General features: G+C 42.7%; 1 protein-coding gene across 4 annotated transcripts in view; it reads left to right on the top strand.

Moving 5' to 3' along the window:
* The window catches only part of LOC113957338 (autism susceptibility gene 2 protein-like), a 400579-nt gene that overhangs the window by 319982 nt on the left and 52943 nt on the right, over positions 1–27654 (top strand). For 3 of the 4 annotated variants that reach the window (XM_027664720.1, XM_027664722.1, XM_027664723.1), the window contains exon 3: positions 24677–24778. In XM_027664720.1, the coding sequence (XP_027520521.1) occupies positions 24677–24778 (102 nt within the window). Of the gene's footprint in view, positions 1–24676; positions 24779–27343; positions 27459–27654 lie in introns of those variants that run through there. The other variant, XM_027664721.1, reaches the window with a different exon arrangement.

The raw sequence follows: 27654 nt of genomic DNA, 5'->3' as shown, positions 1-27654 counted from the left end.
GCACAGTGCTCCTGACACCAGTGAGCAATGACTGGAAGTTAATATGGACACTGCCCTGTGCTGCCACTGACAGTGTGCCTTCCTGAAGACATCATTCCCCAAATCTGCCAGAGCTGGCCCAATTCCTGCCCAAAGGAGCTTGGTGTGATGCACTGTCCAGCCGGAATGCACACAAGGGGTGAAGGAATCGTTCTGTGGATTTGCTGACATGAGATATTAATTTTATGCTTTTCCTATTAAAAAGTAAAATAAAATTAAAAAATACAAAATTACCTGCACTCAGATGAGCTTGTAACACAGAAGGTGAGAATTATCTGCAGCTAGATCTGTTATGTAGCTCCTTCTTTCATTAAAATACTTGAAAGCGTGTTGCTTGTTATTAAAGGGCACAGGTTAGTCCTACACTGGATTGTCCTGAGCTAAATCAATATGGTCTATTTGCCATATTGAAATTAGGGTAGATAATGAACATGAAAGTGAAGGATTCAAGATGTAAGAAAATGTTGCAATAGCTTTTGGAAAGGGATTAAAAGTTTCAAAATATGAAAAGCAACTGCGATAAAGCATATCCTTTGTGACTTCTGTGAAGTGCCATGCAAACTTCCTTTCATATCTGTGACACTGGAAATTTGAATCCTTTTTTTATTTTTTTGAAGGGAATAGTTGATATATATTTACAGCTAGATTATTGATACAGGATGAGGCAGGAAGCTTCACAGTGCTGTTCATGTTGGATTTTTCACTATCTCCTGGTAGAGCAGCCTGTTTTGCTGATGTCCACAGTTGTAGAGCAATGTTCCACAGTGTCACAGCAGAAGTGTTTACTTGTTTTTAAGAAAGAATGGAAATGTTGTAATGAAGGATCCAAGGAAACGACAGATCCAAGGACTAGATTATATTCATTTGGGAAGTATCAACGTGTGCTTGGGGGGGCAAACCCAGATCTCATATGACGAAATGCCTGGTGTAGTCTTCTGAGTTTTGGCTCTAGGTTTTGGATGAGAAGTGTTACCTGTTGTAATTGCAGTCCTTTAATGAAGCCCATGGTGAGCCTGGATTTCAGCTGAGTCAGTTGGTAACTCCACTGGGATCAATTCCCTGCCTTGCTGGGACAATATCCCACCTGTCCCCATTCCCTGCCACCTTCCCTGATGGGGAGGATGGAGAGTGTGAAATAACAGCCCTTCCTGGTCCCTGTGGTCCCTGTTTGAAGAGCTGGGGGGTCTGGGGTGAGCAGGGCAGTGTGTCTGGCCATCAGTCTGTGAAGCAGCCCTTTCCCATACAATAAAGGGTCCATTTGTACACTCACCCCTCTTGAAACTCATAAATGCACTCCTGTGCACATCAGAGAGTCCAGCCTTTGTGGCCATGCCTAGGGAAGAGAAGAAATCTTTAGACAGCCTCCTCTATGTTGGTGAGACTTGGCTGCAGCTTTCTGGATGCTGTAATTTAACTGAGCCTGCTGAGCTCTAAGGAGCTGTGATGCCAAGGATCCATCCTGGTGACATTGTGGTGGTTATTGATTTTCCACTCTGCTTTGTCAAAGTTCCTTGAATAGGTGGCAGATAGACTCTCACCTTAACTGTAATTTTTAACAAGTATATTTCCAAGCAGCTTCTCTTGTAATAACAGTTTGATCTATTTTATACTATTCTTGTCAACTCAGGAAATGTGAGTAGACGGTTCCTTTGGGCACCTTTGGGTTAGTGGAGTGCACAGGAACACACAGATGCCTGAGTTGGAGGATTGACTAAAACTGATAGCCCAGGGATAGTCCACCTCAGCTGGAGGTTCTGGTGGTGCCTGAATTGGCACCTGAAGTGTTTGAAGTGGCTCCTTCTGCTTTCCTGTAGTGTTGTTATAAATCTGTTTCTGGTTTTGATGTTGACTTTCCCCCTCCCTCTCTTAGTTAAGTGAACAACAGGTTGTATATTTGGTATCTCTGATATTTATCTTGCGTTAAATTCTGATACTACAATGCATTTTTTAAAGGATCCCAGCTTGGGTGAGGCACCATTTTGGTGCTTTACTGTGCCCTTGGGGGCTCAGTATATTTGGGTCACAGGCATTGAGAGACATGGGAACCAAACAACTGTAAAATTCACTTGGAAATGGATATGTTGGAAATTAATGATCCTGTGTCTCTATTTAATCAAAAAAACCCACAAAATAAATGGCAGTGTGTTTGGAGATAACCTGGACTATTGGATAGTAGAAGGATGAGGTGGAGGATGTGCAAGGTTTGGTTCAAACCTGGTTCGAGCAAGGTTTTATTTGCCTTCATTCAAGGCAAGTAGAGAAGCATCTACATTTCAGCATGTATACAAATCAGACTTTGCCAACAGATTGAAAGATAGGCACTCTTCAGGCAAAGTTCTACCTCCTTCACCAGGATAGTTCTGATTCCCTCCAATTATCTTGCAACACCTGGGTTCTGCTGCTTTTACACAGATACTACAAATTCCTGTAAGTGATGCATTAGCTGGAAAGCCAACAAGGCATCAGGGCAGTTGTTGATGCAGAACCAAACTTTTCTGTCTCCTTGGAAGAACAGCAAAATTCCATTTCTCCTGGGAGAAATTTATTTTAGATAGAAAACCAAACCAGGCTAAAAATGCCACCCCTTTGATCACGCAGTCTGATGTTTTACATCCATTGCTTGGAGGAGGTTTATGTCCATTAACTCACATTGGAAATGGAGCCTCTCTGATGGAACATCATCATTGATTTACAGCCTTCCAGGTAGTGCAAGACTTACTGTGGGCACATACAAACTGTTCTAAGGTTTGATTTTTTTTCCATCCCTTTCCAAAAATAACATTTTATTTTCCTTTTTTTTTTTTCCTTTCGTCTCTCAACTCCAGCCAGAAGTCCCTCAGAGGTGCCTGGGACATGTCTACCACTGTCCTGTGTAATTCACATTTTTATATTCTAATCCCATTGGCAGCACTCCTGACCTGGACTGGGAGAGATGCAGATAAGATGCTTTGGTGCCATCCCATGAATTTATGTGGCAGTAAATACAGACAGACCACGTTCAGAGCCATCAGGTCCTGCATCATTTCCAAAAGACTTGACATCAAGGCATTTACATTTATGTGTTGTTGGTAGGTCAGCTCAGGGCCCCTAAAGGCCACCAAATCCCCCACTCCACTGAGCCAGTGGAGTTGTATTAGCAGTGCTGTTAAAAATGAAACAAATCAAGCCACAAGCAAACAAAACACACACACACACAAAGGGAGGAATATGCAAATTGTGGCACTGTGGTTTTTTTTATAAAGAAGTTGATCCTGATGGATCCAGAGGAACCTGTGTTGTAACTCAGTTTTCTCATGTTGAGCACATTTTAGCTATAAAGCTAATTATCATATGGATTTTCAAATGACTCCCTCCTAGTTCTTGTCTGGGTACCAAAGGAGTCCATGTTCTGGTTTTGAGCGGATAAAATCCTCCTCCTGGAAGCATTTGTTTATCATATTACTGCTTCACATGAGCCGAGCTGAAGCCTGACCCGATGTTAAGTGTCTGTGGGAGATTTCATTACATCCATATACTGGAAGTCCTGCCAATATACTGGCAGCAAAATCCTAGTGGAAAATAAATGGCAATAAACGAGAGAAATGATGGGCTCTGTGAGTGGTGAGGAGCAGAGCTTTATTGAGGCTGGACAGCCCTGGAGATGTCACTTGGCACAGAGACACGAGCTTAAGAGAGTGCGAGTGAAAGCTGATATTGGAATAACGACTCTGTGGCACAGGCTGGGGAATAATTTAATTAATTGCACCGAAATTTCTTTGATGAATAGTTATGTGGTGATAAGCATGAGGTCGAACAGTAGAATGAGTTTCAGCTTTTTAATGGGCCAGCACAGCTGCAGGTTTGGAAGTGTTCCCATTCTGTTATTTCCCGTGCCCACTCTCTCCCTCGCTCTGCGTGCACGGCCGGGCTGCACATGCAGTGCCTGCTCCCACAGCCAGCCAGGCTCTGCTCCCACAGCCAGCCAGGCTCTGCTCCTCACCCCTGCCCAAGGAGGGAGGGAGGGGAGCTGGCCAAAGCCTCTTGGCTAAGGTAGCCCTTTGAAATCAATGCCAGATCGAAAGGAAATTGTAGGATGGTTTCTTTATGAATCCTGCATTTTTTTCCTATGATGCTTTTAACAGGGCCTCCACTGCAGCAGTTGTATGAAGATTTTAATAAAACTTTTCTGGTCTCCAGAGGAGGAGGCATGTCTTTGTTGTTGGAGAGCTGGAGGGAAGGGAACAATGCAACACAGCTGGAATTTGAACATTAATCCCATGATTCCTGGACCGTATTTTCAGACAGATCAATTACTCCTGGCTGTAACCAATCTCCAGCCATTTCCTCACAGGCCAGGGCTCCATTTACCATCCCTTGAATGCTCCAGCTTGACATAACCTCCTGACTTTATGGAGCTTCAGCTGTAAATATCACCTGCCAGACCTGTGGCAACTGTCAGCTTTGGTTTACCATGAGTCATTAACTGAGAAATTAGTGATAAGAGTTGTGGGTGGTACTGGCTGGCTGGGAGTTGTATTTAGTGCCCCTCTGTTTGGCAAGCTCTGGGTGAGAGCTGCAGGGAGCTTTGGGGGAGTCACTGGAGGGGCTCTGCAGCTTTGCTCAGGGGTTGCCTCTGTCAAGGGCTCGGAGAGCAGCCACCACGCTCCGGGGCAGGAGAGGGACAGCTGGGATGGGCCGTGGGGAAAGAAGGTTGTGCTTCCCTGGGAATGTGTCCCTGAAGATGAGCTCCTCCAGCAAGAGGAGACCCCTCTCCTGTTAACCCAGGCTTGGGGTCATTCTGCCAAAACAGATATGAACGCTTTGAACAGAATGAAAGAAAACAATAGCTGATAAAACCTGCTAAGATAATTTTTTTTCCCCCAATGCAGCAGAGCTGCACAGACACCCTTGGTTTTGATTTACATTCTCTTATTGCCTTTTTTTGAATTTCTGAATTAGAGTAATAGTGTGTTACTCTACAGCAACAGCTTCCCACCGAGGTTCACGTTGTGCCTTGTGAACATTCATTTATTGAGACCCGGATCCCAGCCCAGTCACAGCCATCACTCAGGCCTTCCTCCTGGAATAACAACTCAGTCTCTCATCACAAAATTAATAAATACACAGTGAATTCCTTTTGAACTCGAGTAGCTTCTAGCGTGGCCTCCATAAGGGCTTCCCTCCTAGTGTCTGGTTTCTTTTCATGCTTGGTGGGTGTTATACCCACCACAGATACACTGTTATCTTCAGGAGCAGACATTTGCCCTGCTCTCTCTTTCCAGCCTAATTCACATGGCTGTATTTTAATATCTGATTTATTAAGGAGGGTCACTGACAGTATTGCAGGAGAGTCTTGTGGCTTTGGCCTTTGCCAGCACCTGAGAACAGCGGTGGGGGAAACACGTGGTTTGTTCTCTGAGTTGGTTGGGTTTCTTTTTTCTTCCTTGGAACTTTGCCCATCTTATTATGAGTTCTTTAGAGAAATGAAATGCAGCAGTAGCTTGAAGAAATCATGGACACTTTCCAGCAGTAAAAGAGCTCTGGAGTCAGTATATAAGCTTTCTCCCCTGGTTGCAGTTAGGAAGCTGGTTGACAGTATAATGGGCTTTTGGAGGGGGCGCGATGGTTTGTATGTTCTGTTTGATGTTGCAAATACTGAGCCCTCGGGGAGATCAGGAAAAAGGATGTTCTGTTCTTTAGGAAAGGAAAAGATTAACCTGAAATGTGAACTGAAACTTGGGAGCTCTGCAGGCCTTAGGTGCACTAGAGATGAGTTTGCTTACTTTAATGGAAATATCTTCTGTCTTGTAGCAAAGGCGGGAAAGTGTTTTTGCAAGGATTTGGTTGGAATAGTAATGTGTGCGTTTATAGAGAAATGAGAGCCACAGCCAAGGCTCGAGTAGGTGAATCTTGAAAGCACAGGAATTCCCTCAAGTTAAGTTTCTGACTGTTTGGATGCTCTGCAGAGTCAGAAAGACTTGTAACTGTTGTCACAGAAAGTCTGGAAATCATATGTGATCACTGTTGTTTCAGAAATTTCTGGAAAAAAGGGCTTCTGCTGCATTTCTTCTTTCTCACTTCTGCATCCATTTATATCCATGAGGAGATTTCAGAGAAGGGGCAGAACATTTACTGACATTGTTGCTAGAGCTGTGGGGGGAAGAAAATAACCCTTTCCTCTGAGCTGAGATCCTTTTGTCCATTCTTGGTAAATATTGGTGACGACAATAAATGTGGCTTTTGTCAGCAGAAATCCTGTTTCACATCTCACCTTTACCTGCAAATTCAAATCCACTGGAGGGGTCAGGCTTTTTCCATGTAAGCTTGTGCCAACCTGTCAGAGTTCCACCCTGGCTGTGCACACACCCGCTCACTGTCAGAATCCTGTGGCCACTGAAGGTGACAGCATGTGACAGGTTTCTGCTGCTGCAGTTCAGGCAGAGGCACTGGGAATGATGGGTTTGTCTCCTTTGAGTCATTCCCAGTCTTTTACACTGATTACAAAAGGTATTTTCCTCTTTTTTTCTCAGCATGCCACAAGCCGTAGGATTTCTTATCTTTGGGAGCAAATAACAGGATTTTGGGCTGGAGGCCCATTATAATGTAAGATTCTTTGGACATCATTTCTTTATCACATTTGCGTGACTCTCCTTGTTTCCTTAAGACTCTTTTCACTGAGTGATCAGGCAGTGGTTAATGTTTGATGCAGGGAGATGCATCTTTAGTGGGTACAGATGGGTGGGGACTGGATTTGCTGTGGCAGGCAGAAAAGAACCTTTGTTTGAATGCATACACAGTTAAGTTCTGCTTCTTAAATAAGTTAGACTTTCAGTCATCTAAAAGGACTCCAGAATATTGGAAAAATGTGATCCCTGGGGTGCTCTGCAGTTGTTTCCATTCCATCTCAAGGATTTCTGAACTTGAGAACAGGAGCAGGAGCAGAACCTGAATTTGGTGTATGGCCTGTGCCTGTACTTGTGTATGTACTTATCTCTGTGTGGATTTATGAGGAAACGCAAGATAATTGTCATTTGGTGAGGGGTTTGTGGCTTGTTTTCCTTATTTTATTTCCACTGTACTTATAGTTATTGCCAGATTCAGTTGAACAAGTTGTTCTTTGATGTACAACGATGTCTGAACAGCAGGTTCATCCACTCTAACAGCCTATTTTTACTGGCCTGTAACCGTAACACCGAAGAATGAAAGTACATGAGCACAGTTGTAATTACACAATGGATCTTAATCTGGGCTGATATTATGAGATATGAATCTATGGCACTTTCAAACTGAAAAATCAATAAATAAAACTTCAAGCACTTTCAGTGCTTCAGATAATGGGCATATTACAGGATTTAGCTCTTGCATCTCTCTCAAAAATAGCATCCTGAGCTTTTACAACTTGCCTATCCTGCTGGAATTTCCCATTTAGCAGGAAAGCTCTGCTGAGTAGATGGTGATCTTCTTACCTTGTTTTTCTCCTCCAGCATAAATGAAATTTCCAGTTCCACAGACTTGTATTTCACAAAAAGGTAATGGGGAATTTTTAGGTCAAATTCCACATTCCCTGTTTAGTTGAAGGTGTTCTGGGCTTTCATAACACTGTATTTACAGAAAATACTGATTATTTTCACCTGTGCTGTATTATTAACCCAGTACCCATTTGTTGTAACTTTGTATGAGCCTAAACTTCAGAGCAGATCTAGGTTTTAATCAAGTCACAATATTTGGGTCTCTGGAGGACAGAATCTGCAGCAGCTTTATTCCTTCACTTCTTTTCCCTCCACCCCAAATATGTAACATCAGTAAACATGACTGTAATGATTATCTCTACAGTTTTGCCATGTTATTCCTGTGTCAGAAATCAAGGGAAAGATGAGTTCATCTCACTGAAAGAGTGAGAATTCATCTCTCCGAAGAATCTACACTCTGTGTTGTCAATGAAATAAAAGACAAACTTCCTCAGAACATCAGAGTAGGGAGTCCTGGGCACTTAAAAGTATTCATTAATAAAATTTTGGCTAAAGCAACATCTTAAAATACAATGTTCAATGAGCAGGCTATCTCCAAAAAGATTTCTTTCCCTTAAATCTCTTAAAGTTTATTAGGTGGGCGTGAACAAAAAGGTTGTCTCCAATAAAAGACTGGCTTTGTAATGATTAGCAGGGGCCCTGTATAATTTAAGATATTCTTTACAGTTTATAAATACGGGCTCATAAAAAGCAGAGATATAAAGAAGCTGTGACTTTAAGTCATTAGAAGCCCAATGGTTTGATAAAATAACAGGAAACAGACAATTTATTATGAGCAATCTCGGTAGCTCTGGATTATCTATAAAACTTTTATGGCCCTCCCCAAGTGGCAAGAGGCCATAAAACTTGCCTGAATGAGGGACTTGTTAATTTACTTGTTAAAGCAAATTAAAAATTTATAAGCGCTTTTAGGTAAATGAGATCCTCTCTCATTGCTGCCCTTGCGGGCTCAGGAGTCCTGGGAGGAAAGAAGTGGTTGCGCTCAAACATCACAGCAGAACAATAAAAGCCATTAAATTGGTTCAGTTTATTACTGCAGAGCCAGGCAGCTGTTGCCATGGTTTGCTGGGGGATGCCAGGGGTTGACAGCCTGGCATTTCTGTGGCCTCAAAGGGAAGGCAGTGCCGGGGCCTCACCCACCCACAGCTCCTCCCGCGCCTCCTCCTGCCTCTGGCTTGCGTGGAGAGATCTCCAAGCCAGTCTTTAGCCCCTCACAGGAGTGTCAGCATCTCCTCTCGTCAGTCCTTGTCTTAGTTGTTGTAAAATAAGTTTATGAACACCAAAAAAACCTTCGCAGTTCCAGACTGCTTAACCAGGATGCTAAACAGCAAATTAAGTTTTGATTTAATCCAATGTTCCTGCTGTAACTAAAGACAGTAGTGAGGAAGAAGGGCCTGGCAAGGAAAACAGGGCTGTTGGGCATCTTTGAGCAATCTTTGAAAGCTATTAAAATGGGTTTGAGAAGTGGTTCTCCAGATCACTTCAAAACCAGCTTCTTACAGCAGATGAATTTCAGCTGTGGAAGTACCACGAGGAGTTACACTTTGTCCTTGCAGCTCCAACTCAGAAAAAAACTATTAAGAAAGAAAATTTTTATTGAAAGCTCTTAATATTTAGCAGAAGACCAGGTAAGGTTTTGAATGAGGAGAGATCTAAATCAAGCTGCAGTGAACTTAACAAAGCCTCTCCCGAACAGTTCTTCTCTAAGCTGTATATATACTTGTAGCTATTTTTCTTTTGTTCAGGAAATATCTTTTACAGATCTGGTATCATTTATATAAGAAGTTAACAGCACTTCCAGAAGTGAAAAATGTCATAAATTCAAAAGGTTTGTGTTGTGAACACTTCAGGTGATCACTTCAGATATTTTCAGGTGTCTCAAAACCAGCACCCAGAAGTAAAAACTGCCTGACCAGTCAGTTGGCTAAACACAGGCTACAGCTTTCAGTCCACATTTCATCCTTATGTATTTTATTTCATACACATTTCATCTCCATATGATTTGTATGATTCTGTATTTCCTAATGGATATTGCAGGTGCTTCCCTTCAGAATAGGAAATAATCAGTGCAAGAAATACGTGGAGTACGTGGAGAAAGTCTAAATGCACGGCCTGCAAGAGAGACTTGAAAGAATTGGGGCAATTTAGTTTTGAAAAGAGGAAATGGAGTGGAGATGCTGATAAGAGTCTTCAAACACAGGAAGGTCGCTGCAGGGAGGACGGGAGAAATCTGTGCTGCATATCCATGATAGGTGGGACAAGGGCACACTGCAGCTGGAGGTGCACTGGAAGTGTGAAGGTGGTTTTTACAAGGCAAGGGCGGTGAAACACTGCACCAATTCACCTGCAGCAGCTGCAGAGGTCACTGGGTGTCTTTAGCAAGTTTGGGCTGGATTAGCTGGTTGTCTGTGTGTCAGGAGTGATGCGGGTCTAGCTGGTCCTTTGTGCTCAGAGGGCTGGGCTGTGGGACCTCTTGGGTCTGCACCTTTCTCTAATCTTCTGTGATTTTATAATGCTGAGGCTCCTTGATGCTCACAGACTGCAGTGGGTAAACTGAGGACTCAAATACTTCAGGCAGTGCTGCCCCAAAGTCTTTATTTCCCATGTGGTTCCCCAGTGAGAGACAGATGTTTAGCAGGACGCTTTTCCTTCACGCTGCTAGACCAAACAAAAGCTTCCAATCTCCAGGAATTCAAGTGCAGCAATCGTAATATTCTGGCACTTCCATCACTCAATACTTGTATTATAAATATTTCATGGAAAAACTGAATCATAAAAGTATTATTTTTTGTAGTGTGCCAAGAGTAGATCCAGGCACTTGGAGGATAAGAAGTATGAAAGTCACATTTTAATATTGTGCTCTCCTCACTAAATACAGTGCTAGTCTGAAACTGTCTGACATATAAAAATAAGGCAAAGCCTCCAAGGTATATTAATGGTGGTTATAGAGCTAATGGTTACATGGCAAACTCCCAGTACAGTCGTTTCAATGTGCACATTTCTCTGAACCAGATATGACTGGCTGGAAAGGTCTCTTGAAATCCCATCTGGCATCTCCTGGGACCCCACTTCAGCCATATTTCACTGCCCCAAAAGTGGATATAAAATGAGTCAAGAGCTCACTGTCTTTCAGTGAGGTTACACCCGTTCCTCTGCGAGGCACATCAGGAACTCCCAGCCCTAATCCCTGAAATTTGTAGTGATGACAGTGCTTGAAGTCGAATGATTAATCTTTCTTGTCCCTTTCTACCTAGCTACTGTTCTGGTTCCAGATTTTGGAAACCCAAATTCCAAATAGGTTTGTGGGTGTTCTCAGCTTCCCTGGATCTGGCCCTTAACCTATTTAAATGAAGGCAAAAAGCAAGTTCTGAGGCAGAGTTCAGGCTGAGCCTTCGAGAAGGGTACAAGCACACAGAGCAGAGCACAGCAGGGATGGGCTGTGTTTGTGTTGTAGGTGGTCTGTTATGGAAATTTCTATGGAAGTGCATAGCTATTCTTGGAAGTGTGTTGAGCCCAGCATGTTATTCCTGGAATAAATTAGAGGGAGGGAGATAGAGCAGCTGATTCCCCATCGGTAGGGCATCAGTGGGTAGGTAGAAGCCCCAGGTTCATGGCCCTGTTTCTCCTGACCTGAAGCAGTAATAGAATGCAGGTCTCTTATTCTCCATAGCTGCAACACAGACATTTCTTGGTGCACCATGAAATCCCCCCTGAACACCACAAAGTGAATCCAGGAGGCAGAGGCCTGCAACTGGCTCGTTCCCTGAATCTATGTTTTCTCAGGGCTTTTTTCAATGTTTATTAGTTTAGCCTTGCAATTCCATGTTTACATAAATTACATGATTAAAAGCAAAACAGGAACCTGGAGAGAATGTGGTTTCTGTTAAAATCATTCCCAGTTCCTTGCTCACTTAACCATTTTGAAAACCAGAGACGCTTACTGAGCTGCCTACGTGTTTAATGCACAGGGAGTGTGCTATTCCAGCCCACCAGGGAGGTGTTTAGAGTTATTCCCCAAGGAATTTATTTACTGGGTTCATTCATACAGTAGCCAGGCGATGACTGCAAACAGTGAATAACATCAGCCTTTTGCTGTACCCTGGGAGCCAAGAGAGGGACTTGGCTTAGCTTAATTTGAATTATCACCTGCCAATTTAGTGGAGACCCACAGAAAAATTCATCAGCAGTTCTAAGCAGCATGTTTGATGAGGGAACACAGGCATTAGCTTGGTGAATGTGGCATAAAGATGGGGTTTTTTGTAGCAACTAGTGTTTGCATGGGTAGAACTTTGATGAATACTGCCCTCTGTTCTTATCACAGATGAGCAAAGGAAATATAAATTAGAAGCTCATAAATATAGGATTCTCCTTGCCTTTGAAGAGCTTAATTTCCATATGGTTTGCATGAGAATGCTCTTGTTGGTTTCAAAAAAATGAGTTTGGTTTTGGCTGGGCTGTGAGTAATGTGCAAGCCACAACATTTTAAGTAAGTGTCCTTTATCTAAAGTAGATAAAAGGGGACATGAGATCTGTGAGGGGTTAATTCATATGTTCTAAATGAAAATGGAATTAGAAAATGAATTCCCTTCTAACATCTCCTCTCAGTGTGCAGATCAAAGCCATCATAGGAGTAAATTTATGTCTGATAGTGTGGACGGTTTCAATGCACACTGGCGAAATATCATGCTGATTGCTGATTGAAAACAGTTGTTAATTCTCTACTTCACTAAATTCAGAGTGGAAAAACTTTCCTTAATAAAGAACAGATTGAAGAGAACCAAGACCTTACTGTGTGGAAATTAATGGCAGATGCATATACTGGTAGTTAAAATGTTTCATTAGATGTTAATGTCTTGCTGTGTTTTTAATTGTTCAGAAATTAGCCTCTAGAATATTAAAACCATCTGTTTGTTATCATGATGAAACAGAATACTTAAATAGTTATTAATTTTGTAGGCTTTTTTTTTCTCCTTGTCTGCAAAACTTTGATCTGTTGAGATTTCAGTGGATGCTGGATGCAAAAGTGAAAAACAATTTTAAAACACCTTGGTGCCCCAAATCTCAGCGTTTGCTCCTGCCACCCATATTTTGCACGCCTGCTTTATTTCACAAATTATTATTCACCAAGGAGAAGTTGACGTTTTTTAGTGCATGGAAGGAGCATGCTGATGCTTGCTGAGCCTGTATAATGGTTGATTTAAACTGTAATATGCTACATTTTCACATGCTGATACTTAATTTTTAAGTCTTGCGGGTCATTTTAAAGCCCAAATATTTCAGAGCATAGAAGGGGTTCCATGTAGATCCATCAGCACAGGGCTTTGTCTTCCTTAATTTCCAATTATTTACAGCTATATTTCTTCTTTAATTATTTTTTTGGATTGAGTTTTGGAGAAGTTGGGGGTTTTTGACAGCTTTTTGGGTTATCATTTCTGATAGGTTTTTAATCACAGAGATGAACAATAATGGGCTCCTCCAGGCCCTGAGTCAGGTAAATATTCCTCTTTATGAGAACATATATTGAATATATTTCTGGCATAACAGCAAAGAGATGCTTTTTTTTTTCCTCAGCTGAGATGAATTTAACTAAGTGCTTAAGTGGTGTCTTGTGGGGAGGCTGTAACATGTATGTACACACAGCTCTCCAGTGTGAAAGCACAATTCATAATACATTTTGTGATGCTTGTTATACGTGACTTAAGTGTGAAAATTTACTCAGTAAGCCTAAATATTACTTAGAGAGCCATTAACATATCTTTCCAAGTGATTTTTGACCTTCTTCTGAATAAGCACTTTACAAATTATTAAATGCCTGAATGAGGATTAATTCAAGTAACCGTAATTTGATAGTACTCCTGTATTATAGATTTTTTTGCACTTATCTTAAAACAATAATAAAACTCCACTTACCTGGTGTATGACTACATTTTCAAGATGGGTAAGTTTAGTACAGTTTTAAAGCATGTGAAAGAGAAGTTAAATTGGGGTTTTTTAACAATATAAGTTACAGAAATAGTCTTGTCAAGTATTTATAGTGGACACCAAATGGCTTCTGCATCCCTTGAAGTCAGTGACAGTCATGAAGTTGTGCCCTTTGATTTTGGTGGGTGATGGATCTCGCCCTAAATGCTCAGGCTGCCAACACAGGGACTGATAACACTGGCTGGCAGAATGATTTTCTGGGTTTGGACTTGGACTGAGACAATGTGCTCATCAGATCTACCAAACATTAAATCACCCTTGCTCACTGTGGACGAGGGACAGACTACAAGATTTATCAGGAGGGTTTTTTTGACATTTGCAAGCAGGAGGACTCGTTATTTCAATTAGCAAAACGTAGTCCAAGGTGAAAGCACAGTGCTGCAGTGTATTTTACATTATTTCTTAGGATGAGAGAGGAAGAGAGGTAAGCAAAAAGAAAAAAAAATCCAATAATAATGTAGAGCAAAGCCAAAACCCAACAACAAGCTGGTATTGTTGGGAGTTTGAAGGCATTCTGAATTTTTCAGACCAGCTGCAGCTCATATTATGTTAGTTCAGGGGAAAAATTCAACGAGATCTAAGACATGAAGTCAAACTGTGGTTTAAGGATGTAATTTTTCAGCATTCTTTTTCCTGGTAATTTCTAATCCAGATTTAAACAACTTAAACAATAGTTCCTCCTTTTGCTTTCCTCCTGAGTTATTTGTGATGACTAAACTCATCTCCACATCAATGACAGCTGCTAATGAATTCAGATGCTTCATTCCCTTCCCTTCTGTGATGCTTCAAATAGATTTTCTTTGCCAGATACTTCAGCCCCCCTTTCCTGCTAACAAATTGGTACTGAGGTATATTGTTATGACTTTTGCTTCTATCATTCAAGCAAGAGGAAAATACAATATGTATAGACGAGAGTTATATGTCAGAATGCTTTTACTCCCACTCCCCCCCTTCCTTCACATTATTAAATTATAGAGAAATACTATCATAATAGCCTCTTGGCCAAGCCACTGAGAGCAGACTTATGGTTCCCTTGATAAATTGCAAAACATTATTAAGTTTTGCTCTCTGGACTGAGAGTATTGGCATAAAAGGACATCAACCCCAGTCAGTTTGGTCTTGATTGCTGCTTAATTGCTGCTTGTTTGTGTTAGAGATCATGTGGTTTGATTGATCTTGCCCGGCTTTTGTCATTATTGTTACAACTTCCTAGTTTTCTCCTTGTATAGAGACCACAGGATGACTTTCAAGTCTTGAATAATTTATCTGGCTGGGCAGTTAAACGGCTTAAAATAGTATTATAGTTTTAAGCCAATAGCTCAACCTTCAAATCATTATTTATGCAACCAAATTATTAAATATTTATTCTGGGCTTATATCGAACGCTGAAGTAACAGGGCTCCTTTATGTAAGCAGTGGAAAGCATCTCGAGGTCCAGCCATGAATACTGATATTTCCTCCTTCAGGACATTTATTTACCTCTATAATGTGAGCTGAGTGTCACGTCAGTGGTCTGCATTGAGGAAAAAAGGACAGGGGGCACCGTGACTTCATTCAAGTCACCCCGGTCTTTTTCAGGCTGCTTCACCTCTTTAGATATTCCCAAGAGGTCTCATCCCATCTTGCATCTCACTTGCACATGAGGAGCAGCCATCCTGTGGACGTGAAAGCCAGTGGAACCCTACAGAAGATACCCTGGGGTTGTGTTTCCCCTCATTAAAGTAGATGGTTCTTCAGCTGGATTTGCAGAGCTGCAGTGCTCTTACAGTTTTTCAATCTGGCCAGTTTGCTTTTTGTTCCATCATGTGATTCATTTTATCTTCTTACTTAAGTATTCTTCCAGGAAGTTATACATTTCAAAGTTAGCTAGAGGCCAAGCAAAATCCTCAGGGAGTTGGGTATCAGACACTCTGGTCTAAATGGGATAGTATTTCTATTCTCTCCCCTTTCCAGAGATTCAGGTTAAAAGTGATATTTGCCTTTGCTTTCCTACCTCTCCTGACCTTCTCTGTATAACAGAAACAAGAACTCCTGGCAGGTCCAGGGCTGAGATTGGGACAGAGTGCCTGAGGCTACAGGCTGGTCCCTGTACCTGTCACCACCAAAACCAGAGCTAGTAAATGTCTAACAAGGATCTGAAATAGTCTGTTCTTAGACAGAATGTTGGGGTAAAACTGCCAAATTGGTTCTGCATTTTGAAATGAGCAAGGCTAAACGGGACCACAAAACAGTCCCTGGTGGAAAGTGTTGCAGCCAGTGTGTGTGCACTGCTCCTTATGGGGTATTCCCAGGGTGGGGGGACAGGCACTGCAGTAAGAGATCATGACTATGCCCATAAAACTGAAAATCTGGTTTGAGGAAGTACAAAGCAGAAGCAAGAAGTAGATGGTGTAAATGGGCATCACTTGGCTGAATAACACACAGAACTTGTAGCATGTATGGATCACAAGGCAGATGGATGGATGGATGGATGGATGGATATCCCTGTAGACAAGGATGGCACACCTGTGCCAGGCAGGAACAGCCACTAAGCAGCTGTGTTTCAGAGGTGTTTTTTAATGGTACAAAGACCAGTTTCCCTTAGACAGGACCTAGGGAGGACCCTGGAAATCCAGGGTGGGATACAAACAAGCTCAGCAGTGGGACTGAGTAAATATTGGGAGGGGCAGATCGATCCCACCCTGATTGCTCTGCTCCATCCAGACCCTCTCTGCTCATCCTACTCTGCTCGAGAGCTGTGCTGTGGAGGCAGCTTGGGCAGATTGATTGGTACAATGGAGAGCTTTGCAAGGTGTAATTTTAAAGGCCGTATTTCTCACTGAGCAACCATCAAAATGCAAAGGGTCAGAAGAAGCCTATATTTTTTTGCAATTCAGCTTTTGAAGTGTGCTGAAATACGCTCCATTTGCTGCAATTGCCAACAGCTTGCTGTCTCGTACCGCTCCTGTCGGGAGCCGGGGAACAGAGCGAGGCTCTTACACTTTCTGTGGTGTATAATGTATGTATGATTCTGGGGTGTGATGAGTTTATGCCAAATTTATCTTTGATTTCTGTATAAACAGCACAGAAAAAAAAAAAAAAGATGGGCTGCATTCTCTGTGAAACTTAGATAAAATAGAGCTAGAGTACCTTCTGTGTGCTGTATATCTAAGGGTGCCCAAGCATATAATGAAGGAGAAGATGATCTGGAAATAAATGCCCGTTTCTTTATCCCCCACCCCCGCTTGGTAAGGATGCTATTTATTCTGAGCCTGTGTTGCTTCTGCTCTTGCTACTGCGAGCAGAACATGATCACTTGGTGTTTCTGTAATAACAATGCTAAATAGCCAAATTCTCCCCAGGAGCAGAGGGGGGTGTCTCTGTTATTTTCCGTAGGATCTCCCCCATTTAAGGCAGTAAGGGATGAGTTCCTCTACTCCAGTGTATTGATCAAGTGCAGCAGCACACTCAGGATCAGCTTAGAGGCAGCAAGAAATGACCAGCAGTGCTTTAGAATAAGTAAGTTAAAGACACCCTTGTTCTGTATCATGAAGCTGATTAGGAAATTGTTTGTAGTTATTTGTTCGAGTTCTATTGGATTTAGATTATTTTTTTTTTTTTTTTTTGGTCAACAGGAAATTGGAAAAATATACATATGTGTTTGGATGATACTCTCAGGCACAGGGTGTGACTGTGCAGGGCTGAGGGTTGGACTTGATGATCCTTGTGGGTCTCTTCAAACTCAGCACATTCTGTGACTCTCTGATTCTGTTTGTTCGTGATTTTTCATAAAAAGGGGTTTGGAACAGGAAAATTACTTTTTCTTCTCAGTAAAGGTAGGAAGGAAGCAAAAGATCTTGTCTTCGTTGGTTTGCCTCACTTTTACCATACAGATAAGAGAAATAAAGCTTCATGTTCTGGTAGGGATGTGGGATCCCAGGATGATGGCAGGTAGGCCTGGATCCTCAGCAGCTGGCAATTTCTTGTGTGTGTGCATTGATTGTCATAAGAATATATATCAAGACATACACAGAGAGCCTTTCCTAATGTTTTGTTGTATCTCTCAGATAACAAGATTTTTTCTTCCCTGAGGTGAAAAACATCTTTGTATTAATAATGTTCAGAGTCCACACACGGTGTGAATTCTTTTTTCATATTTACTGCCTAAACTTGTGTATTGTAAATATTCTTCCTCCTCATTATTTTACCTCTGATTTGTTTTCTTTGTGCTGCTCTCCTGTTCAGCTGGTCAGGCAGGTGATGTGGTGAGGAATGTGGCTTTGTTAGAAAGGCAGTGGAGAAGTGGAGAGGTCTTGCTCCAGACCCATGGCCTCTGTGTTGAACCACCTTTAATGCTTTAGGTGACAAGGAAGTGCTGTCTAAGTAGTATTTGTCTGACTTCTGTCAGTAGCATGAGTGATATAAATAGAAGCTTTGAAATGACAGCTGTTAATCATGATTGAAATCAGAAGTTACAAGCCTTGATTTACACTGTTGTTGTTTTTTCCTTGTTATGCAGTTCTCCTTTTATTTGTTTTCATACAGCCAGATTTGTTCCTGATCGTTGATAAAATATGTTTTCTTCGCAATCCAATACTCAGTTCTACATGAAATCTGCTGTTGCTCTTTTCTGACTGGTGGAAGACACTTCAGGGCTGTGTGTTTGCTTGGGCAGGGCAGGGAGTGGCCCCCGGGCTGTGTTTGTGCAGTCCTGCCATGGTGGGTGTCACTGCTGTGCCTGAGGGTCTGTGTGAGGTCCAGCAGATCCATACTGGGATAACTGGGATCACACTGGGTTCAGCCAGGCCTTGTTCTCCTTACAGGCTTAGCTGGCCATTGCTCCTGGCCTTTGGAGCAGCCTGCAGTCATAAGCAAGTGCCTCATTTGCAGGTGCTTCTGCCCAGATCTATCACTGCCAGGAGTGACAGAAGTTCTGATCTTCAGAGCCTGGCTGGAGTCTGGGCTGCTGGGAAAGCCTGGGGAGCCCAGAGAGCAACTGGAGGCAAGCCCTAAGGATCAGGTACAAATGACTCTGTACTGTGAAGGGCTGTTGCTCGGGTCAGGACAAACTCCTGTCATGGGTTTGGGACTGGGCTGTAGCTGCTCAGGTGTTCAGGAGTTGGGAAGCTTTGCTGATGGCACATGAACGAGTCTGTTCACCGCCTGATCTGAGCCTGGGAATATATTCACCCAGGTAGGACCTGGATCAGTTTGCAGCTGCCTTGCCCTTGCAAAAGCTGTGTAAATAGAGAATGACAGGCAGAACTGAAACCCTAAAATTCTCCTCCCCACGTCAGTTTTCTGCCACCTCTTGGGGAGCAGGTGTCCCCTTCCTCTAGGACTCTGGGAGAGGCTTAGGTTGCTGGCTGTGCTGTAACAGGGAGAAGTGTTAGTATTCATAACTTTAAAGTATAATGTAGCGAAATAATCCTTTAATTCCATATGGCGTGGAAACTCAGGCGCCTTGAAACTATACCATAGATTTACTGCTGCCAAATGGTATGGGGTTTTTAAATTAAAATATATTTTAAAATAAAAAAAAAGCTCGGGAGAGCCACATTAGGGTGTTTTTGACATGATATATAAGCTCTGTGAAAAAGGCTTTTGCTAAATTCTCGGTTTATTTATTTTGCTTTTTGTTACATGCTAACCAGGCACTGCTACTATGGAATTATCTAAAGTGGTTTAGGGATCCAGCACAGCAAACTGTGGTCCCAAGAGGATGATGCTCCCTGGGGTCTGGGGCTCAGCTGCCCTTTCATCCTCCCTTACACCTCTTAACATGATTGACTATCTCTCTCCTTCCTTATTTTCCTTCCTGAGACAAAAGGCAACAGAGAGCCACGTTGTTAAGGGTTATCCTTAGGAGCGTTTTATGGCTCACGTCCCCATCTTTCATGTCACAGAAATGGCTGGCTAACATTGTAACTATGGCACTATTCCTGTAGATCTATCCTACTCCTAAGCCTTAATGTTTAGGTCTATTTTACTCTTTAACGTTGAATGGCAGAAGGAGCAGAACAGAGACCTGCTTTCCCTGGACACAGATGAATATTCTGTTTGCACTTTCACTGTCACAAAATAAGGATGAGTGTTTCCCTGCTGCAAAATTAGTTCCACTAGATTCCAAGTCACCAGAAAATCCCTCTATGCCCTGAACGAAGTTACTGTTAGTTCTTGCTATTACAGCACTTTCATAATGATGTTTTTGCATCTATTTTGGTTTATTCATAATCTTAGCAATTTCTGGATGGTTTCTGTGTGACCTTTAGGCCTGAGCTAGTCTGTCTTTCTTCATTTAATCATCACTCTCAGTGTCCTACATCTACATCTCTCCTCTCTGTGCTCTCTCTGTGCCCCTGTCACTCTCGGGTCCCTCTTGCCTGTCTCCAGCTTTGCCTCTATTCCACATTACTCTGCAGGGCAGCAGTGTTGTGTCTGAAGTTTTGTGACTCAGTCAAAGAGCAGCAAGCACTTCTCTCCAAACCACAGTGTGGTGAGTTTACTGTGGCTGAGGCCAAACTGCCCCCAGCCCCTCTCACACTCCCCTCCTCAGCAGGGCAGGGGAGGGAAGAACAGCCTTGTGAGGTAAAGGCAGGGAGGTCATCCATGACAGTTATGGGCAAAACAGTCTTGACTTGGGGAAAAGAAATTTAATTTATTACCCATTTAAATAGATTTGGATAGTGAGAAAGACCAGTAAACTTGCAACACCACCCTCTGCCTCCCAGCTTGGCTTCATTCCCCCATCCCTGTATGCCTCGAGCAGGGCAGAGGGATGGGGCTGTGGTTGGTCTGTGGCAGCTCCTCTCTGCCACTTCCATGGGTGACAATTCCTCGAGGAAAATGCATGAGCTTCCCAGGGGACACAGTTCCTGCAGGGAATGAACAGGCCCCGCTGCCCTGAGGACTCCTGTGGGCTGTGGGGATCCAGCCCCACGGCACCTCCTCCCTCCCGGGGCCCGCTGTCACTGTTCCCCACACCCACTGTCACTTTTCCCCACACCCCTCACTGTTGTGGCACTTTTGCCTCTCAGTTCAGTGTCCCCAAGGCATGGCCACGGCTCTGAGGGGGGTGGGCTCTCAGACCTGTGTGGGCTGAGGGGGCCCCTCACAGTGGCTCCGTATGACCTGTGTCTGGACAAAAGGGTGGAATGAAAACCCAGGGGGGTGGGGAGGGGGGTTTAGGGCTTTTTTCCTTTAATTCACCTTGGCAGCAGAACCACTTCACCATTAGAAGCCATCCTTGCTGCTGCAGTGCCCCAGAGTGGTGAGGGGATCATCCAGTCCCATAGTGTGGGAGGGGCTCCATCATCACCAACTGGGAGAACACCCCTGATATAGAAAACCTCTAAATAGTCCAGTTTTGGGGAGCAGGGAAGAGCTGTTGTTCCTCTCACTGTTTGGGGTGGCTGTGGTGAAAAATCAGAAATAAAATCCAGCCCTCAGCCAGCAGCTGATTTTTTTTCCTTTTCCTTTCTTGTAATGGAAGTGTAGTTATGACTTTATCTATTTCTGCTTGACTTCTGGAATCCTCCAATAGATTTAATGGCACTACAAACTAATAGGTTCTGTAATACAATAAAAGATTTCAAAAAATGCCGTGACTGACGAGAAACTCCTAGGAAAGTTTTGGAGCTGTGGGTGTGCCCCAGGGTCCAGCTCTGCGCTGTCCAGCCTGGGCAAGTGCTCTTGAGGTCCTGATTGTCACTTTTTTTTACATGTACCCCATCTCTCTCACTTGGGGAGTCCCTGAGGCTGTGCATGTTCCTTGTGAGTCTGAGACAGTCTGAGTTTTTAGAGTTTTGTGCTTTCAGTTTAGAAAATGTCGGTATTTCCTCTTTGTGATATCCTTTAGGTGGATCCCTACATGGATAAATTCATTCCCACTGTACAGTGAAAGCGTAGAGTCAAACACACTTTTTGCAAAACCTTTTTCACTCCTCCTCTGGTGCAAATTAGAAGAGTAATGCTGTGGTAATGTGGGAAGTTCCTCAGTGAGACCTTCATAGAATCACAGAATATCCTGAGCTGGAAAGGACCCACAAAGATCAGCCAGTCCAACCCCTGGCCCTGCACAGGACACCCCAACAATCCCACCCTGTCCCTGAGAGTGTTGTCCAAACCCTTCCTGAGCTCTGGCAGCGTTGGGGCTGTGCCCACTGCCCTGGGGAGCCTGGGCAGTGCCCAACCAGCCTCTGGGGGAAGAACTTTTTCCTAATATCCAACCAGACCCTGCCCTGACACAGCTCCAGCCATTCCCTGGGGTCCTATTGCCATTTCTTGGGTACCTTGAGTGGACACCATGGGAATTTTGTGCTGTCTTTGCCTTTTGCTTTGTTTGCCCTGCCAGGAATGACACAGGAACAAGGGTTGTCAACATTGCACTTCAAATTTCTTTCAAGGACAGTTCCATTTTTGAGGAGAAACTGATTTTAGGGCTCCTGTGCACCCCACAGTGATGCACCAGACTCATGCAGTGTAACTAAAGATCCAGCCTTTTATCTGTGGACCTTTTTAGCAGCACTGTGTTATTTCAGTGTTGTTTTATGCAGTTGAATCTGTGTGAATAGATGGAAATGAACCGTTGCCTGTCCACGTTAAGTGTTCTCATGTGCGCTTGTGTGTAACTTTAGGTTCTTAAAAGAACACAACGAGCACATTTCCATGCTTTATTTTTTTAATTTAACACAGATTCATGGGTTTTGGAATAAAATGTAAACCCTCAACAGTTTGGCACATGGGGAAACTCAACTTGGAAAACAGAGAGGAAAATATGGGAAGCTTATAAATCTTGGACTTATTTCCAAGTTTGCTGTCTGGTCTATGCAGTTCACTTTGTTCCTGCAGAATTTAAGGCTCAGATATCTTGGTCATATTCTCTTACTCAGTGTAAATTGTGTCTAAAAAAATGGCACCTGCTGGGTTTTTCTTCTCTTCTTTGTAACTAGATGGAATTAATGATGTAGAAGAAGTATAGAACTGAGCTGTTATGATTAGTTAGCAAATAACTAATGTGTAAAAATTGTGTACAAAATAAGTTGAAGTTCTAAAAATAAAATCTGAGACTAGAAAAAAGTTCCTAATGCCCCAGTTGCAATAAGAGTTTTTCCGTCATTGAGCAGATGTTGACAAAAGACCAAGTCAAGGAAACTTGATCCATTTTCCTCTGGTTGGTTAAATTGTAAACTTGAGACCATAAAATTACAGGACACAGAGGTCCTAGATAAGATCAGTGAGTTACATATGAAGTGTAAGACTTCTTGAATTTGTTATCCCCCCCCCTCTGCCTCCAAAAAATGCTACCAAGATCTATTAGATCTGACTGATAAACCATTCCATTTGAAATAAAAATAATTTTACTGGAAAATGTTCTGGCTGAGCTGTGGAATATTTAGTTTATTTATTAAATTGTAAGTGTCTGACAAATAGCTCTAGTTCTTATGTTACATTTTCTTTGAGCTGAGAGTAGGCCTGTGCCATTTTTTGTGGTTGTGTTCATGCATTGCAACTCAGCTGTGTGTTGGAACCTTTAGTTTCATATGCTTTATGTCCTTTCTTTGATTTGACTGATAGAGAGCACCCAAAGGTGCTTTATAGAGTGAGGGGAATAAGGGATGAAGAAGTGTCACCCCCCCCCCCCCCCAAAATTGCAGATACAGTTTGCTCTGGTAGTGAGAAAATGATGATGGATAAAGAGTGAGGATACTTTGTGTGGTCCTTCAGTGAACCTGGGGCAGGACAGCAGTGGCTGTGGGTGAGCACAGTGTACAGTGGGAATGTGCATCAGCACAAGTGTGTTTTGCTTGCATGCACCATTAAAAGAGCATCTGTGTGAATTTTTGTGTGTGGAAATAGGAATGAGAGAAGAAAGAGGGGGGGAAAAGATGATGGAGAGTGTTCATGGAGAAGGAACATTTGATCTCCAGTCCAATGGAGATGAATGAATGTCTACTCCTGTACAGTCTGAATAGAACTTGCTATGATCATATGAGTAATTAGAATAACTTAGGAGAAGTTGTTTGGTGTTTGTGATATGAATATTGCTGAGTGTAGTAGGTGTCTCATAAAATACTTCATTAGATACCTTGCCGAGTATTTTGTCTGCATTTACCTCTGCTGCCAGTATTTATGTATGTGATTTTAGATCTAAATTTCTGAAAGGGACTTCTTGCCAGAATTGACCTCTGGAGTAACCAGTCTTCACAGGAGGTTAGTTCAAATGGAGCATCAACAAGGCTAGATGAAAATTTTAATATGTTCAAGCAAAATATGTGGAAAGATACATTAAAACAGATACATGCATTTTCAACATTGAAGTGGATGTGGGTGATATATGTGTATATATGTGTGTATATATATATATATACCCTTGCTGTATATGTGTATATGTGCTCGTGGACATGTGTAATGAATGTATATGGTAAATGCTTTTCTCAGTGCACTGCTGTGTAACATGTTGACCTGCACAGTCCACAGCATAAGAGAAAGCAGATGTGTTCTCAATTGTAATGAAAATACAGTTTGTATGGGGGATTTTTGTACTTTTTATTTATTACAATGCCAGTAAAGTTCATTAAAGTTGGCTTGAAAGGCATAAGCAATTTGATACCTATTAAGTAGATCATGTTGTATTATGAACATTGAGGTTAGTCAAGAATTGTTTATTGTACCAAGCAATGTGGTTAGGGGGTATTCCAGCCAAAAAAAGGCTTCTATGGAGTGATGACTTCTTCTTCCCCTGGGGAGGCTTCCATGGATCTCAGAATCCACATTACATTGTGCTGTAATGAGGGAGGGTTTGACTCTGCGCATGCTGCAATGTGACGGTAACTTTAACAACTTCATCTATGGCAGAAATACCTTGAGAAGTCTAAAAGCTTCCCAAATGAAGGTCTTAAACTGTGATTTCCTTGGGACATGAGTGTTGCCCCTTCCTGCCTGCAGCCCCTGGACCTCACACCCTCTTTGTGGTGCACGAGATTCTGTGTTCGTGGTCTCACTGAGGTCCTGCCCTGGCACAAGGTCACACGGTGACAGTGCTGAAAGCACCACATAAACACTGCCTTGTGTGCACCTGGGGCTGGGTTAAAGAAGAGCAGTGGACAAGGGCGCTTGCCTGGACCAGGCTAAACTCTGTCTCTCTTTGTTTTCTCTCTCTCCTGCAGCTCAAGCCAGGTCAGAACAGCTGCCGGGACAGTGACAGCGAGAGCGCGAGCGGGGAGTCCAAGGGTTTCCATCGGAGCAGCTCCCGGGAAAGACTCAGTGACGTGAGTATGACTCCTCCAGCTGAACACTGCTCTGGGGAACCCTGCTGGGCTTTTCTGAGGGGCGTAAGTCATAATGTGATTTAGTTTCTGGGATGGTTTGTTGCTAAAATCTCCTTCTTTTGGGGTTTCTGGAGAGGAAGAGATAACTTAATCTCCTGCCCCAGTTCAGAAAACTTCTTAAAGTTTGATACAATGTCTTTCTGTGTGCAAATACTCATTACTTTTGAAACATTCAAAGGCCATTTAATGAAGTAAAAATGTTCTGCATAGTTGAGAAGTGAGGTGGCCTCTTTTTACCCCAAGTGGGGAAGGAAAAGAATGTATTTCTTTGGGCTAAATACTGTCTTTATGAAAAGTATTAGAGTGTCTAGAGAGACTCAGCTAACTTATATATAATGAATTGATATAACATGGCCAACAATAGCATAAGCTCTGCCTTTATTGCTCTACCTAAACTGCTGTGGAAGGGCCTTAGATGGCAGCTCTGTGGAGAGTGTTTTTCTCCTGGAGAATGCTGGCCATTCACGGGGTGACACACACGAGTTATTCTGACAGAGGAATGACTACAGAAATCTCTCTATTGCCGCAATCAGATTATTATTATTTATTATGTGTACCATCACAATCCTTGAGTGTTTTATTCATGGTTCTGTGTCCTCTGTGCTACATGCTTTACAACACAGAATATAAAGACGGCCCTGTCCCCAAAGAGTATCTAAATTGGGGATTTTGTAGGTCAGATCCTTGGCTGGTAAAAGCATGGATGGCTACATTAGTCAGTCCAATTTGTATCAGCCAGCAATCTGGCCCTACTTTCAACTAACCCACATTTCGGAAATGGGGATTTTATCGATAGCATGTCTATGTAGATTTGGATGACAGATACCAGATGGTGTCCTCTATAGGCCAATCCAATAAAACTGAACTGAGCAGGCATTAAAAGAAATACCTTTGTAAAGGATACATTTCGTTGTGCAAATTTAAGCCTCGAGGCACACAGCTAGCAATTTTTGCTGAATTGTGCATATCACTGGAGCAGATGCCTGATTTTTTCTTTTTCTGTGAAAGTGTGAAATCTGTAGCACTTTCTTTCCACATCCCTTTGTCACCTTATTGTAGAGGTCCATTTCTTCCCCAGAGCCAACCTTTATGGGTACAGTCAGCTAAACTCTTCAGAGCCTGCCCTTCAGAGCTGTCAGGTGAGGTCACTCTGGGGGCTCCTTGGAAGAGCAGATTGAAACCAGAGGAGATAGTGAGTAAATGTTCTGTACAGGTAGCAGTGGATGGCAGCCTGTCACCGTTGCCATCCTTTGCCTCTGAGCCCTGTGGCAGCTGAGAAGTCACTGCAATGAACTCCACAATTACACAGCACCTTCCAGCAAAAAATTTTCACAGCTCCTTACACACATGGTTTTAATTTAGCCTTGTTGCTCCCTTGCAATGTACTGAGTGGAGAGCTCTGAGCCTTATTGAGCTTCCCAGCAGCTCACAGCACTGCAGTGCCAGACCTGGCAGTGAGAGCAGAGTCCTGCTTCCCCCTCCACCCATCAAATCCACTTTTTCTCTGATGTTTTTACAATACTTTTCCTTTGTCTTGGCACTGTGGCAAATTGAAAGGAAGTAGAGAGCAAATACAACTTTCCCAGTGCATCTGAGAGAGGACATAGGGATTCACAGGTTGCTCAAAAGGAACGTTATGTGAACGTTTGAAAATGTTATACATAATTTATATTCTGCTTAATAAGGAAATTTTCTTTATGCTTTGATAATTCATTCCAATACAAGCATGTGTCTCTGGTCTGGTGTTACCAGTTCAGCTGAGATTTGAAAAAGATGCATGAGATAGTTTTCATCTTACCTGGGCCTGTGGTGGCCTTTCTCAGACTCCTTCAGTTGAGAGCAGCACATCCCATTCTCTCCCAAAGCCAAACTCCGTGTGTTGAAATGACAGGGCCTTACAAAGTGCCAGTGATACTTCCACTTTCACGTGTGGGGGAGCCTGCCCTGAACTTGATCTTGAACACAAAGATGCTTCAAGAGCTTAATAAGGTTATTTTAAATAATATCTTTTGAAGAAGTCAGTTGTCTAATGATACTCACCAGTTACTGTCCAGAAAACATGTCAGACAACAGAGTAAGCTTTCTCTGAAGATTTGTTTCTGTTTTCACAACTGTTTTCTCAGGAGAAATACACAAAAAGTTGTACACCCAACAGAAGATAGAACAAAAATATAAGACATGGCAGGCAGAGTAACCCTGAGGTCAGAAAGCAAATTTTGGCCATGAAAAATAATGAATCTCTGCTAATGTAGCCTGACAGCATTGTAAGATTAAGCTCCTGTATGGAAATGTGGATAATGAATGAAGTGCACATACTGCAGGTAGATGATCATTTCCTGATCCCCAGTTGTAAGCAGGCTGGTGAAACAGCAGTGCTGGAGCTTCATGGGCCTTGATGTGGGGCCTAAGTGATGGTTCAGTGACAGATGCAGGATGAGGGAGATGGGATAATGAATATGCAGTTGCAAACGGACACGTCAGTGCCTTCATTCTCTCTCCTGTCAGGGATCTTTCAACTCTGCCTGTTGTAACTATACCTGCAGTCCTTGGATAACACAGAGTGATGCAAAGTGTGTTTACAAGGAGTGACTCCTTTCCAGGCTAATGAGATCCAAGCCGGTAATTTGCAGCAATTGTGAGAGGTGGGCAGAAATGAAAAGAAGATAATTCAGTGAAAAGACCATGTTAAACAGGAGACTTTTCTCCTAATGAGGCTTGAGATACTCAGACACTAGGAAGAGGAATATCCTCTGTTCTTGTCAGATGCAATGCAGTGAGACTGATTTCCATCAACTCCTTTCTTTGTCCTCATCTTG

Source organism: Corapipo altera, unplaced genomic scaffold (genome assembly GCF_003945725.1).
Source record: "Corapipo altera isolate COAL_440 unplaced genomic scaffold, ASM394572v1 105, whole genome shotgun sequence".
NCBI classification, from domain to species: Eukaryota; Metazoa; Chordata; class Aves; order Passeriformes; family Pipridae; genus Corapipo; species Corapipo altera.
This window is presented reverse-complemented; position numbering and strand designations above follow the sequence as displayed.